The 17,083-nt window shown below is 46.2% G+C and overlaps 1 protein-coding gene across 1 annotated transcript in view; it reads left to right on the top strand.

Annotated features, from left to right (window-relative positions):
• The window catches only part of tead1a (TEA domain family member 1a), a 68,608-nt gene that overhangs the window by 28,222 nt on the left and 23,303 nt on the right, over positions 1-17,083 (top strand). The window contains 4 exon segments of the mRNA XM_084317134.1: positions 1,490-1,554; positions 4,541-4,603; positions 8,678-8,809; positions 9,455-9,504. Of these exon segments, the coding sequence (XP_084173260.1) occupies positions 1,490-1,554; positions 4,541-4,603; positions 8,678-8,809; positions 9,455-9,504 (310 nt within the window).

Genomic DNA, 17,083 nt, shown 5'->3' with positions numbered 1-17,083 from the left:
GATTTTTAATTAAAGGTCCTTGAAAGGTTTTCTTCAACTACCCTGGAGTCTGCGGCATCCATCATCTCTCTATATCTCTCTACCTTCTCTCTCTCTTTTTCTGTTTTTCTGTTTCTCTATCTCTCTGCCTCCCTCCTCTCTCTCTCTCTCTCTCTCTCTCTCTCTCTCTCTCTCTCTCTCTCTCTCTCTCTCTCTCTCTCTCTCTCTCTCTCTCTCTCTCTCTATCTCTCTCTCTCACTCTCTCTCTCTCTCTCTCTCTCTCTCTCTCTCTCTCTCTCTCTCTCTCTCTCTCTCTCTCTCTCTCTCTCTCTCTCTCTCTCTCTCTCTCTCTCTCTCTCTCTCTCACTCTCTCTCTCTCTCTCTCTCTCTCTCTCTCTCTCTCTCAGTTCACTAGCCAGGTCATGCTGAGTGTGTTGTGTTCCCTGTTGAATAGGCTGAATTATTCAGCGGTGTAAGCGTGTGTGTGTTGTGTGTGTGTGTGCGCGTGCGTGTGTGTGTGTGTGTGAGCATGGGTACAGCTGGCCTGCTGGTTCTTTTAATCAGGGGCCTGCCCGTCTGCATGAATGCTTGTATTGTTGGGTCATGTGTATATAGGACTGTGGTGTGTGAGAGAGAGAGAGAGAGAGAGAGAGAGAGACAGAGAGAGAGAGAGAGAGAGAGAGAGAGACAGAGAGAGAGAGAGAGAGAGAGAGAGAGAGAGAGAGGGAGAGAGAGAGAGAGAGAGAGAGTGTAGCCGTGTGTGGCTGAGATCACACTGCCTATATGAAGCTATAAGTCATTATTATGGCATCAAGGGTCATAGAGACAACATGCTAAAGCCAGTATTAAGTTGTATTGATTGAAGAAAAAAAACATAAATCATAAAAAGAGAGAGAGAGAGAGATTGATTGTGCGGCTTCTGCGTTTCTGTGTGTTGGTGTGGTGTCTCTATGGTGTCTCCATCATGGATACTGTGTCTGTGTGTTGGTGTGGTGTCTCTATGGTGTCTCCATCATGGATACTGTGTCTGTGTGTTGGTGTGGTGTCTCTATGGTGTCTCCATCATGGATACTGTGTCTGTGTGTTGGTGTGGTGTCTCTATGGTGTCTCCATCATGGATACTGTGTCTGTGTGTTGGTGTGGTGTCTCTATGGTGTCTCCATCATGGATACTGTGTCTGTGTGTTGGTGTGGTGTCTCTATGGTGTCTCCATCATGGATACTGTGTCTGTGTGTTGGTGTGGTGTCTCTATGGTGTCTCCATCATGGATACTGTGTCTGTGTGTTGGTGTGGTGTCTCTATGGTGTCTCCATCATGGATACTGTGTCTGTGTGTTGGTGTGGTGTCTCCATGGATAATGTTTCTGTGTGTTGGTGTCTCTGTGGATACTGTGTCTGTGTGTTGGCGTCTCCACGGATACTGTGTCTGTGTGTTGGTGTGGTGTCTCTATGTCTATGGCGTTTCCACGGATACTGTCTCATGAAGTATGTTGTCTATTCTTTGCCCACAGGTCGCAATGAACTGATAGCCAGATACATCAAACTACGAACGGGCAAAACGCGAACAAGGAAACAGGTGAGCAAACAAAACAAAAGTTCCATTTATTTCTTCTCACTTTTGTGAAACGGTCCGTTCCGTTACATGATGTCAGAGAATTGTAGCCTCGGAACATCTCGTTGTGGTTGGAGGCGCTGATGTCAGCTGACAAGCAGCTAATTATGAACTCAGAGAGCTAATATGTGGAGTCAGTTGAAGCTTTGACAAGTAGTACAATTTAAAGGTGCACTGTGTCGTTCCGTGACGGTCAGAAAAGTGAAATAATTCTAAGGTACATTTTCACAACTGACTAAACAAACAGAGGAAACTTGGAGGTAAGAATGGATCCCTGGAACGATGTTTGAACCTACCTGAAAAGTTACCGTTTCACTTCTGTCATTTAAAAAAGCAGGGCCCGCAATTTTGTTAACCCCTTATGCTGAGGGCACATTTTGTATAAAACGCCTGACGATTGCATACCCAAAGTAATTTGCGATTTATTACTTGGACCACTTATAGCACATGCAGAGTCTGGTCTCTTTTGAAAGGAAACATTCTGAACTTTCTTCCACAACAGGAGAAGAATCACTCTGAGTGCTAATGTAATAGAGTTAGAGGTTTGAACACACTAAAATACAAATAAAAGTGACTCACACTCTGTTTACTTGTTGCCAGATGCCTGTTTTTGAGTTTCAGCTGAGAGGTAGGAGCTGGAAAACATAATGGTTCCATAGCCTGAAGTCTCATCTACAGTACAGGTCCAAAGTTTATAACAATCCCATGGAAAGTGAGTGTTTTACAGATGTTTTTGTAATCCTTGTATCTGTAATAATTCGTCCAAAATGGCGGTCCGCTCATTCATTTGGACGGTGAGTGAGACATTCTCCAAACAAACAACTTCCTCGTCTTCTTCTCTCCCTTTGCCGTAGGAATCAGCCCTCATGTAAGATACCGTTGGCTCCAGAATTTGATTGGCTGCAAAGGCGGCCAATCATTTTCGCCATCAGAGGTGACTGGTCCATTCAGGACCCGGCCAAACCGGACGTGGTCACTTGTCCGAATGGGTGGTCAAATAGCACTCGTCTTGTAACTCGAGACTGGAAGCACGCAATAGGTCGAGTAGGGTGATGACCGAAAGGCGGCAAATTAAACTTTCCAACATTGTATTGGTTGATTGGCAAAAATACAGCTCCAGGCCGACAGACAAGGTCAAAGTGCAAACATATTCTAGGCTTACGTTTGGGTTCACAGTGCCTCTCAATTATTTTGTTTTGATTTAGGATGGCATAAGATAATTGTAAGAATTCCATGTATAGTAAATGTTTTGTGAAATAATTGCAGGCAATTTTGGTTAATGTTAGGGCTTACTGATGAGCACAACCCTTGATTATGGATGATTGGGTTGCGTGTAGCTTAATCCCAGCGGAAGAGTGCAAGAGCGCTTCCGCATTTTGCCCTGATTGGCCGCGGTAACGCCCTCCAAATGCGCATTTTCTTTCCCCCCGCTCAGACGCCGAAATGGAATGCATGTAGTACATTGCAACACAACGCAGCATTTCCGCGTACATTGCAACGTAACACAACGCAGCTGTCAACTGTACTTTACATATTATCCAAACGAGGACCACATAATGTTATTTCGCTGTACATTGTAACGTTAACACAACGCAGCTGTCAACTGTACTTTACATATTATGGAATACATGTATATTATCGCGACGCGACGGCAGTGCGGAAATAGGCTGTCTATTGCCATTCTCTAAGACAAACTCTAACCTTAACCAGCTCCTTAACAGCGCCTAAACTTAACCCTTCTAACCTTAACCAACTCCGAAACAATGCCTAACCTTAACCATAACCAACTCCGAAACAATGCTTAAAGTTAACATGCCTAAACTTAACCGGCGAAAGAATGCATGTTAAAAAAAAATAAAAAAAAATTGAAGGGAATCAAACTTGTCACCAACGGACCGCAGGATCCACAGCACAGCGGCATACCAGTTGAGCTAAGCGTCGAATGAAAAACATCGGGGATTACGGCTACATAATGCCGCAAGCTCTGCTGCGTCCATCGCGTGTATATATTTGTGCTAATATGGCGCGTTAGCGTTAATATGTGATTAATATGAACCAAAGCGTGTTAATATGTGATTAATATGATCGCCTGCTGCGTCCATCGCGTGTATATATGTGTGCTAATATGGCGCGTTAGCGTTAATATGTGATTAATATGAACCAAATCGTGTTAATATGTGATTAATATGAACCAAAGCGTCGAACCAAGCGGGGATCTCATGCGCATGCGCGCGCGAGCACCTGGGCGAAGGAAAAGGAAATGCGCATTACCGTACTGGCGTATGGCGAAGAATGCGGAAGCGCTCTTGCACTCTTCCGCTGGGATTAAGCTACACGCGATTTGGTTTGTGAAGAACACATCGCACCATCCTTGACCACCGTCGCTGCTTCAGGCCATGAGACTCTTGGAGAGGAGCTGGAAGTGAATTGCACTGTACGTGAAGGTACACGGAAGACGTGTCAAACCGTTGTCGCTGGGCCTATTGTCCAATACCCTTAAATGTCATACCTCTCCGTCTCTAGACTTGAAACCCAATTCACCTGTGCACTTAACATCAGAGGAAATGCAAGCTAGTTTGTACAGATAGCTACCTAGGTTCTCTCAGTAATGGAATAGTTTGTACTGTATATATTTCACCAGTGTATTTACCGTTCATGTGTGTATTTCTAGATTTCACAGGAAGTAGCTGTGATTGTTTTGACATGTCAGTCGTAGCCCATGTATACAGGCGCATTTTCACCAGAGACGTATAGACGCCATCTTTGCTGCTGACTGGGGAGTAGTGTGTAGATGCCCCCTTGTGTGGCAACCATCCTTTCATAACCATGGCAACTGACTTGTTTGTTCCTTCCCCTTTTCTTCTTTCACCCCCCCCCCCTCCCTACAACCCCCTCTCCTCTCCTCTCCTCTCCTCTCCTCTCCTCTCCTCTCCTCTCCTCTCCTCTCCAGGTATCTAGTCATATCCAGGTATTGGCAAGAAGGAAATCGAGGGAGTTTCACACCAAAATAAAGGTAGGATATTCTAACGGTTAACCCTACTCCACTCTAAGAGTCTAACCCTACTAAGACATCAACAGGAGACACTCTTACCCTACCAAGACATCAACAGGAGACACTCTTACCCTACTAAGACATCAACAGGAGACACTCTTACCCTACTAAGACATCAACAGGAGACACTCTTACCCTACCAAGACATCAACAGGATACACTCTTACCCTACTAAGACATCAACAGGAGACACTCTTACCCTACTAAGACATCAACAGGAGACACTCTTACCCTACTAAGACATCAACAGGAGACACTCTTACCCTACCAAGACATCAACAGGAGACACTCTTACCCTACTAAGACATCAACAGGAGACATTAACCCTACTAACACATCAACAGGGACACTAACCCTACTAACACATCAACAGGGACACTAACCCTACTAACACATTGACAGGGACACAAGATTCAAGATTCAAGATTCAATCGTTGTATTTCAAACCACAGTGTTAGTTTGGCTACATTTACCATTGTCCGGCAAAACAACATTTGAAAATAAATGAAATGGGAAAAGAGGAACCCCCCCCCAGCCAGAAACTATACACTGTTTGAAAAGGAGATGGAAGAAGCAAAGCTTATATGTTTCCATCCCCCATCAATAACTATATACTTCAGCAAGTATATGACACGATTACCAATACATATAATACAATACAATTTGCAAATACTTCAACTACACACAACACAATCACACATGCACACACACACATACACACACACACACACACGCTAGACTATACTCTCATGTCACCCTTTAAATCATTCTCATATAATACGTTGGTCTTCCTCCCTGATATATTTTGTGAACACCATCATTTTGAACTTCCTCTTTAGTATATTTATGGATTGACTGGATTTGATCTCCTCCTCCAGATTATTCCACAACACACTAACCCTACTAAGACATTGACAGGGACACTAACCCTACTAACACATTGACAGGGGACAGGGTTTGAGGGGAATTATAACTACACAGCTATGTTATATTGGTCAGCTGATATAAGCCTTTTAAAGATATTGTTATCAGCAACAGTGCTGCAGTGAAAGCATCGATAAAATACCTCACAACAATAGAAAACTTGCATGACCCTGTGGTGTGTTAAAACAGTGTTCCATGTTTTTATTATAATAGAGCTCAATCTCTATCTTTATGTGAAAGACATGTTGTTTTTATTATAATAGAGCTCAATCTCTATCTTTATGTGAAAGACAAATATATTTTGTTAAAATGAAAAATTGCTATTTTTTAACGTTGTATATTGGTACAGTGTATTCATTTGTTATGGAAATGTAAGCTCCCAGTCATAGAACTTCGTATTTTTGAGCCTAACAGCTCATATCAGTCCAGCCATAGAGGAGATGGCATTTCTCGCGGTCAGCACAGATTTCCCCCTCGCAGTCTGCTCGTTAACTATGGACTTCAGGAGGATGTGCGTAGACAAAAATGTCTCGGTCTCCGCCTTGCATTTGCGCAAATTGGCCACTGATAATTGTGAAACAACATTGACAACAATTATTACTCTGCTTCCATTGTATACAGTGTGGTGCTGCATAGCAATTAGGTTTGAATTGAAATAGCTGTGTTATATCGTGCTGCAGGCTATAGCTACGTAGCAGGTATGCAGGTCGGATTACAATTCCTTCCTGTGTGTCTTTCACTTCCTGGTTGAGTTGCCACGGTGACCGCCGGGATGCCTGATGCAGTGACTCCTGTATCCTAGGTGCCTAATTAGGCTCGTTTAGATTTCAGCAAAGCTGCCACGTTCCCTCCTCTCTCCCTCCCTGTCTCCCCTAGCTCTATCCCAACATCTCTCTTTCTCTCCGAGTCCTCATCTCTCTCTCTCTCTCTCTCTCTCTCTCTCTCTCTCTCTCTCTCTCTCTCTCTCTCTCTCTCTCTCTCTCTCTCTCTCTCTCTCTCTCTCTCTCTTCTCTCTCTCATTCCTCTCCACACTCATTCTCTCTCTTCTCCCACCCCATCAATCTCTTCTCCTCCTCCCTCCTTCCATGTCTTTCTGTTCCACTGCTGTGATTCTAATTACTTCCTGTGAGGCAACAAAGGCGTGTGCTTGTTATGCAAGAAGAGCTGCCATTCCTCTGTAATCAGCGCACAACAAGCTTAACAAAAACAGCATTATTTACAAAACCAAGATCACAAAATCCATACAAAAAAGATTTTTTTACTTACAAATCAGGACAGACTCTTTTTTTTTATGAATATTATCTGAGTATTGTCAACAGATGATCCAAAAAGTTTACATGACAGGTATTTTATGTTATAGCTACTCACTCTAGTCCGTGAACTTGAAGTTGCTGTTTCCAGATCACAGGGGCAGTGATGTAACAGTGATGGAAATCTCTCCTGTGGCCGTCCTTTTCATATAGCCTGTTGTTATTACTTTCTGTCTCTTTTGTCAAGACTTGACAAGTTTTTGATTCAGTGTTTTTGATAAAAGTCTTTTGAATGAACAGCAGAGGCGGATAGTTCGGTGTTTACTTTCAAATGGATTGCCGTTTCTTGGGGGGCTTTATTCTCCTCTGCATCGCATTTGAAGGACAAGCGAAGTGATGTGCGTACCTGCGTACGTGGTGATGATGATCATGATGGCATTTTCTATGGTGGAAAGAAGTAATAATAACAGGGTACTTCACACAAAAGAAAAGTCAAGGCCTGGAATTCCTTGAAAACAGCCAATTATAATTTTTTTTATTTTATTTTATTATCCTTTTTTTCCGTTTTTCTCACATCCCCAATGTTAGTCGTTATGCCAATCCCCTTCCTGGTCGTTGCGCACTCTCGGTCTGGGAGGGCGGAGACTATCACATGCTTCCTCCGACACATGTGTACCCAGCCCACCGCTTCTTTTCACCTGGCAGCGCGGACTCTCACTGAGAGAGTGTAACGTGTGGAAGGTCACACTACCTCTCCTAGATCCTTCCCTTGATGTGCAGGCGCTCCGACCGAACTGTAGGAGTCGCAGTTTACAACGACCAGGACCCACCCACGCCGAGTTTCCCACCCGCTAACACTGCCAATTGTGTCAGTATGGATGGTCGGCCAACCCGGAAGCACCACAGCTGGATTCGATCCCACTGTCTCTGTGGTGGTAGACAGACGCTTAGTCCGCTGCGCTACCCGGCTGGCCAGAAAACAGCAAATTTTTTAACAAGGTGCTTAAAAAGTCCTTGAAATCAAATTGTTCTGAATCAAGAAATCGTTTTTCTGTTCTGTTTTAATCAAATCTGACGAGTCGCTGTCTCGCGCGCTCCAACTGCTTTTCCTCATTTCTTCACGTGTGACGCTCTAGCTGGCAAGCAGGCCAAGAAGATGCTTAAAAAAACTGCATTTAAAAGTGAATTGTATCCTTCGAGTGACATCCTTGAAAATGAAAAATAGTGCTTGGAAAAGTACTTAAAAGTCCTTGCATTTCATTTTGCAATGTCTGTCGGAACCATGTAGGCTAATAATTACAAATACATTTTCTTGGGCGGCTGGGTGGCACAGCGGACATTGCGCTCGTCACCAACGCAAGAGACACCGGGTTCGACTCCGGCTGTCAGCGTTGCCTCCGGCTTGGGCCAGTCGTCATACTGGCTCAATTGGCAGAGTTAGCGGGAGGGGAGTCGATGGGTGCTAATCTGGACGTTGTGGACAGCGACTCCTACAGGTCGGTTGGGGACGCCTGCACAGCAGAGACAGGAAGTAGCGGGGGTAGTGTGAGCCTCCCACACGTTACACCTCGCCAATGAGAGTCCGCGCTGGCAGGTGAAAAGATGTGACAGGCTGCCTCCTCGTGTATCGGAGGGGACACGTGATGCAAGGCTTCTATCCTCCCTACAACCGACCAGTGGGGGGATGCGAGCAACGTTCAAGACAGGGGAGGGAAGAATTGGCACGGTGGAATTGGGATGGGAGAAAAATTGAAAAAGAGGATAAAAAAGCGGATACAAATATATATATACATTTTCTTGATGATGAATATGATGAATATTGTATTTATTTATTTGTTTCTCTCTCTCTGTGTGTGTGTAGGATCAGAGTGCTAAGGAGAGGGCCTTGCAGAGCATCTCCTCCATGACTTCAGCACAGATCGTCTCAGCGACAGCCCTACACAGCAAGCTGCTGCCGGGCATCGTGAGGGCAGGCTTCACGGGCAGCACACAGGTCAGACACACACACACACACACACACACACACACACACACACACACACACACACACACACACACACACACACACACACACACACACACACACACACACACACACACACACACACACACACACACATACAAACACACACACACACACACACACACACACACACATACAAACACACACACACACACACACACACACACACACACACACACACCTCCACTTTCACACACACACACACACACACACATTTATGCATCTGTGTGCATTCAACAAGTATGCATGTAGCCAGCGTAGAAAGTTTTCCATTGAATCAATAAATTATTCAAGTAATCAGAGTAATCATTGTATTGGTGTGTTGTGATTATTATGTGATGCAACTTATTTTATTTATTTACATAGAAGTCTTCACACGTACTTGTTGCAGTACTCACACGTACCCCTAGGGGTACGCATACCCCCATTTGAGGAACACTGCTCTAACCTATTGATGTCTCTGTGTGTGTGTGTGTGTGTGTGTGTGTGTGTGTGTGTGTGTGTGTGTGTGTGTGTGTGTGTGTGTGTGTGTGTGTGTGTGTGTGTGTGTGTGTGTGTGTGTGTGTGTGTGTGTGTGTGTGTGTGTGTGTGTGTGTGTGTGTGTGTGTGTTGCAGCTCTGGCAGGGTATGATACCGGGCGGCCAGTCCAGCTCCACTACAGAAGAGTAAGTTCCACTCGGCTTAGTTCTGACTCCTGAACACTATAGGGATGTTCTGACTCCTGAACACTATAGGGATGTTCTGACTCCTGGACACTATAGGGATGTTCTGACTCCTGAACACTATAGGGATGTTCTGACTCCTGGACACTATAGGGATGTTCTGACTCCTGAACACTATAGGGATGTCTTAGTTCTGACTCCTGAACACTATAGGGATGTTCTGACTCCTGGACACTATAGGGATGTTCTGACTCCTGAACACTATAGGGATGTTCTGACTCCTGAACACTATAGGGATGTTCTGACTCCTGAACACTATAGGGATGTTCTGACTCCTGAACACTATAGGGATGTCTTAGTTCTGACTCCTGAACACTATAGGGATGTTCTGACTCCTGGACACTATAGGGATGTTCTGACTCCTGAACACTATAGGGATGTTCTGACTCCTGAACACTATAGGGATGTTCTGACTCCTGAACACTATAGGGATGTTCTGACTCCTGAACACTATAGGGATGTCTTAGTTCTGACTCCTGAACACTATAGGGATGTTCTGACTCCTGGACACTATAGGGATGTTCTGACTCCTGAACACTATAGGGATGTTCTGACTCCTGAACACTATAGGGATGTTCTGACTCCTGGACACTATAGGGATGTTCTGACTCCTGGACACTATAGGGATGTTCTGACTCCTGAACACTATAGGGATGTCTTAGTTCTGACTCCTGAACACTATAGGGATGTTCTGACTCCTGGACACTATAGGGATGTTCTGACTCCTGAACACTATAGGGATGTTCTGACTCCTGAACACTATAGGGAGGTCTTAGTTCTGACTCCTGAACACTATAGGGATGTCTTAGTTCTGACTCCTGAACACTATAGGGATGTCTTAGTTCTGACTCCTGAACACTATAGGGAGGTCTTAGTTCTGACTCCTGAACACTATAGGGATGTCTTAGTTCTGACTCCTGAACACTATAGGGATGTCTTAGTTCTGTCTCCTGAACACTATAGGGATGTCTTAGTTCTGACTCCTGAACACTATAGGGATGTTCTGACTCCTGAACACTATAGGGATGTTCTGACTCCTGAACACTATAGGGAGGTCTTAGTTCTGACTCCTGAACACTATAGGGATGTCTTAGTTCTGTCTCCTGAACACTATAGGGATGTTAGTTCTGACTCCTGAACACTATAGGGATGTTAGTTCTGACTCCTGAACACTATAGGGATGTTCTGACTCCTGAACACTATAGGGAGGTCTTAGTTCTGACTCCTGAACACTATAGGGATGTTCTGACTCCTGAACACTATAGGGATGTTCTGACTCCTGAACACTATAGGGATGTCTTAGTTCTGACTCCTGAACACTATAGGGATGTCTTAGTTCTGACTCCTGAACACTATAGGGATGTCTTAGTTCTGACTCCTGAACACTATAGGGATGTCTTAGTTCTGACTCCTGAACACTATAGGGATGTTAGTTCTGACTCCTGAACACTATAGGGATGTTCTGACTCCTGAACACTATAGGGAGGTCTTAGTTCTGACTCCTGAACACTATAGGGATGTCTTAGTTCTGACTCCTGAACACTATAGGGATGTCTTAGTTCTGACTCCTGAACACTATAGGGATGTCTTAGTTCTGACTCCTGAACACTATAGGGATGTCTTAGTTCTGACTCCTGAACACTATAGGGATGTCTTAGTTCTGTCTCCTGAACACTATAGGGATGTTAGTTCTGACTCCTGAACACTATAGGGATGTTAGTTCTGACTCCTGAACACTATAGGGATGTTAGTTCTGACTCCTGAACACTATAGGGATGTCTTAGTTCTGACTCCTGAACACATGAGTGCATGCTTACCAACTGTCCGTCTGCAACACTACTATCACCGACATCTAAGAAGGGAGATCCCCCCTTGAACGGCCCTTCTAAGGTTTCTCTCCTCCACATTGCCTGTGGAGCTTTTTTTCCCTATTGTTAGGTTTTAGTGAGTTTTTCCTTACCTTCGCGTGGGGTATGTCTGGGAGTGCTTGCATTCTTTCATTTATTTGCATTCATCTAAAAAATGTTTGGACCCTATGGTGTTCTTGTTCTGTTCTTGACTTATTGTTATGTTGTCTTCTTGACTTGTTTAAAGAAGACCTGTACGGCCCATGGGGACATTAACGTGTGTTGTCGGGCCCTATAAATAAATTTGATTTGATTTGATTTATAGGGATGTCTTAGTTCTGACTCCTGAACACTATAGGGATGTTAGTTCTGACTCCTGAACACTATAGGGATGTCTTAGTTCTGACTCCTGAACACTATAGGGATGTCTTAGTTCTGACTCCTGAACACTATAGGGATGTCTTAGTTCTGACTCCTGAACACTATAGGGATGTCTTAGTTCTGACTCCTGAACACTATAGGGATGTCTTAGTTCTGACTCCTGGACACTATAGGGATGTTAGTTCTGACTCCTGAACACTATAGGGATGTCTTAGTTCTGACTCCTGAACACTATAGGGATGTTAGTTCTGACTCCTGAACACTATAGGGATGTCTTAGTTCTGACTCCTGAACACTATAGGGATGTTCTGACTCCTGAACACTATAGGGATGTTCTGACTCCTGAACACTATAGGGATGTCTTAGTTCTGACTCCTGAACACTATAGGGACGTTCTGACTCCTGAACACTATAGGGATGTTTTAGTTCTGACTCCTGAACACTATAGGGATGTTCTGACTCCTGAACACTATAGGGATGTCTTAGTTCTGACTCCTGAACACTATAGGGATGTTCTGACTCCTGAACACTATAGGGATGTCTTAGTTCTGACTCCTGAACACTATAGGGATGTCTTAGTTCTGACTCCTGAACACTATAGGGATGTCTTAGTTCTGTCTCCTGAACACTATAGGGATGTTAGTTCTGACTCCTGAACACTATAGGGATGTTAGTTCTGACTCCTGAACACTATAGGGATGTTCTGACTCCTGAACACTATAGGGATGTCTTAGTTCTGACTCCTGAACACTATAGGGATGTCTTAGTTCTGACTCCTGAACACTATAGGGATGTCTTAGTTCTGACTCCTGAACACTATAGGGATGTCTTAGTTCTGACTCCTGAACACTATAGGGATGTCTTAGTTCTGACTCCTGAACACTATAGGGATGTCTTAGTTCTGACTCCTGAACACTATAGGGATGTTAGTTCTGACTCCTGAACACTATAGGGATGTCTTAGTTCTGACTCCTGAACACTATAGGGATGTCTTAGTTCTGACTCCTGAACACTATAGGGAGGTCTTAGTTCTGACTCCTGAACACTATAGGGATGTCTTAGTTCTGACTCCTGAACACTATAGGGACGTTCTGACTCCTGAACACTATAGGGATGTCTTAGTTCTGACTCCTGAACACTATAGGGATGTCTTAGTTCTGACTCCTGGACACTATAGGGATGTCTTAGTTCTGACTCCTGAACACTATAGGGATGTCTTAGTTCTGACTCCTGAACACTATAGGGATGTCTTAGTTCTGACTCCTGAACACTATAGGGATGTCTTAGTTCTGACTCCTGAACACTATAGGGATGTCTTAGTTCTGACTCCTGAACACTATGGGGATGTTAGTTCTGACTCCTGAACACTATAGGGATGTCTTAGTTCTGACTCCTGAACACTATAGGGATGTCTTAGTTGTGACTCCTGAACACTATAGGGATGTCTTAGTTCTGACTCCTGAACACTATAGGGATGTCTTAGTTCTGACTCCTGAACACTATAGGGATGTCTTAGTTGTGACTCCTGAACACTATAGGGATGTCTTAGTTCTGACTCCTGAACACTATAGGGATGTCTTAGTTCTGACTCCTGAACACTATATGGATGTCTTAGTTCTGACTCCTGAACACTATAGGGATGTTCTGACTCCTGAACACTATAGGGATGTTCTGACTCCTGAACACTATAGGGATGTTCTGACTCCTGAACACTATAGGGATGTTCTGACTCCTGAACACTATAGGGATGTTCTGACTCCTGAACACTATAGGGATGTTCTGACTCCTGAACACTATAGGGATGTTCTGACTCCTGAACACTATAGGGATGTTCTGACTCCTGAACACTATAGGGATGTTCTGACTCCTGAACACTATAGGGATGTTCTGACTCCTGAACACTATAGGGATGTTCTGACTCCTGAACACTATAGGGATGTTCTGACTCCTGAACACTATAGGGATGTTCTGACTCCTGAACACTATAGGGATGTCTTAGTTCTGACTCCTGAACACTATGGGGATGTTCTGACTCCTGAACACTATAGGGATGTGTCCGATATTGGCATTAAAATGTAATATCAGAAATGATCGGTATAAAAAAAATTAAAATAAAAGAAAATTACTTTTTTTTTTTTTTCCTTTTTCTTTTTAAATTTTTTTAACCTTTATTTACCCAGGCAAGCAAGTAAGAACAAATTCTTCTTTTATTTATTGTGAAAAGTATGCATAATGTTGTGTTTTTGGGGGGGGGGGGGGACCCCGCATATATCGGTATCGGTTGATATCGGTATCGGAAATGAAGAGTTGGACAATATCGGTATATCAGTAAAAAAGCCAATATCGAACATCCCTACTGAACACTCTTCTACACTCTTCTAGAGTTACAGCACTCAGCCCCATACTCTATCAATGTTCTGCGGAAATCTTTTAATTGGGATAAATGAATCCATTAATCCATAGTCATTCATTCATAGCTTTTTTTTGGTTTGTCTATTTGCCTTTTCTCTCATCCCCCAATTTAGTCATTATGCCAATTCCCCCCTGGAGCTCAGTCTGGGGAGGGTGTAGACCACCCTACTGTCAGTCTGGGGAGGGTGTAGACCACCCTACTGTCAGTCTGGGGAGGGTGTAGACCACCCTACTGTCAGTCTGGGGAGGGTGTAGACCACCCTACTGTCAGTCTGGGGAGGGTGTAGACCACCCTACTGTCAGTCTGGGGAGGATGTAGACCACCCTACTGTCTGTCTGGGGAGGGTGTAGACCACCCTACTGTCTGTCTGGGGGAGGGTGTAGACCACCCTACTGTCTGTCTGGGGAGGGTGTAGACCACCCTACTGTCTGTCTGGGGAGGGTGTAGACCACCCTACTGTCTGTCTGGGGAGGGTGTAGACCACCCTACTGTCTGTCTGGGGAGGATGTAGACCACCCTACTGTCTGTCTGGGGAGGGTGTAGACCACCCTACTGTCTGTCTGGGGGAGGGTGTAGACTACCCTACTGTCTGTCTGGGGGAGGGTGTAGACCACCCTACTGTCAGTCTGGGGGAGGGTGTAGACCACCCTACTGTCAGTCTGGGGGAGGGTGTAGACCACCCTACTGTCTGTCTGGGGAGGGTGTAGACCACCATACTGTCTGTCTGGGGAGGGTGTAGACCACCCTACTGTCTGTCTGGGGAGGGTGTAGACCACCCTACTGTCAGTCTGGGGAGGGTGTAGACCACCCTACTGTCTGTCTGGGGAGGATGTAGACCACCCTACTGTCTGTCTGGGGGAGGGTGTAGACTACCCTACTGTCTGTCTGGGGAGGATGTAGACCACCCTACTGTCTGTCTGGGGAGGATGTAGACCACCCTACTGTCTGTCTGGGGGAGGGTGTAGACCACCCTACTGTCTGTCTGGGTAGGGTGTAGACCACCCTACTGTCTGTCTGGGGGAGGGTGTAGACCACCCTACTGTCTGTCTGGGGAGGGTGTAGACCACCCTACTGTCTGTCTGGGGAGGGTGTAGACCACCCTACTGTCTGTCTGGGGAGGGTGTAGACCACCCTCATGTCAGTCTGGGGAGGGTGTAGACCACCCTACTGTCTGTCTGGGGAGGATGTAGACCACCCTACTGTCTGTCTGGGGAGGGTGTAGACCACCCTACTGTCTGTCTGGGGGAGGGTGTAGACTACCCTACTGTCTGTCTAGGGGAGGGTGTAGACCACCCTACTGTCAGTCTGGGGGAGGGTGTAGACCACCCTACTGTCAGTCTGGGGGAGGGTGTAGACCACCCTACTGTCAGTCTGGGGGAGGGTGTAGACCACCCTACTGTCTGTCTGAGGAGGGTGTAGACCACCCTACTGTCTGTCTGGGGGAGGGTGTAGACCACCCTACTGTCAGTCTGGGGGAGGGTGTAGACCACCCTACTGTCTGTCTGGGGGAGGGTGTAGACTACCCTACTGTCTGTCTGGGGAGGGTGTAGACCACCCTACTGTCAGTCTGGGGAGGGTGTAGACCACCCTACTGTCTGTCTGGGGGAGGGTGTAGACCACCCTACTGTCTGTCTGGGGAGGGTGTAGACCACCCTACTGTCTGTCTGGGGAGGGTGTAGACCACCCTACTGTCTGTTTGGGGAGGATGTAGACCACCCTACTGTCTGTCTGGGGAGGGTGTAGACCACCCTACTGTCTGTCTGGGGAGGGTGTAGACCACCCTACTGTCAGTCTGGGGAGGGTGTAGACCACCCTACTGTCAGTCTGGGGAGGGTGTAGACCACCCTACTGTCTGTCTGGGGAGGATGTAGACCACCCTACTGTCTGTCTGGGGAGGGTGTAGACCACCCTACTGTCAGTCTGGGGAGGGTGTAGACCACCCTACTGTCAGTCTGGGGAGGGTGTAGACCACCATACTGTCAGTCTGGGGAGGGTGTAGACCACCCTACTGTCTGTCTGAGGAGGGTGTAGACCACCCTACTGTCTGTCTGGGGAGGGTGTAGACCACCCTACTGTCAGTCTGGGGAGGGTGTAGACCACCCTACTGTCAGTCTGGGGAGGGTGTAGACCACCCTACTGTCTGTCTGGGGAGGGTGTAGACCACCCTACTGTCTGTCTGGGGAGGGTGTAGACCACCCTACTGTCAGTCTGGGGAGGATGTAGACCACCCTACTGTCTGTCTGGGGAGGGTGTAGACCACCCTACTGTCTGTCTGGGGAGGGTGTAGACCACCCTACTGTCTGTCTGGGGAGGGTGTAGACTACCCTACTGTCTGTCTGGGGAGGGTGTAGACCACCCTACTGTCAGTCTGGGGAGGGTGTAGACCACCCTACTGTCTGTCTGGGGAGGGTGTAGACTACCTTACTGTCAGTCTGGGGAGGGTGTAGACCACCCTACTGTCTGTCTGGGGAGGGTGTAGACCACCCTACTGTCTGTCTGGGGAGGGTGTAGACCACCCTACTGTCAGTCTGGGGAGGGTGTAGACCACCCTACTGTCTGTCTGGGGAGGGTGTAGACTACCCTACTGTCTGTCTGGGGAGGGTGTAGACCACCCTACTGTCTGTCTGGGGAGGGTGTAGACCACCCTACTGTCTGTCTGGGGAGGGTGTAGACCACCCTACTGTCTGTCTGGGGAGGGTGTAGACTACCCTACTGTCTGTCTGGGGAGGGTGTAGACCACCCTACTGTCAGTCTGGGGAGGGTGTAGACCACCATACTGTCAGTCTGGGGAGGATGTAGACCACCATACTGTCAGTCTGGGGAGGGTGTAGACCACCCTACTGTCAGTCTGGGGAGGGTGTAGACCACCCTACTGTCAGTC

This window comes from Notolepis coatsorum (assembly GCF_963971535.1).
Source record: "Notolepis coatsorum genome assembly, chromosome: 6".
NCBI classification, from domain to species: domain Eukaryota; kingdom Metazoa; phylum Chordata; class Actinopteri; order Aulopiformes; family Paralepididae; genus Notolepis; species Notolepis coatsorum.
Note: the sequence above shows the minus strand (reverse complement) of the source record. Positions and strands in the feature narration are given on the sequence as shown.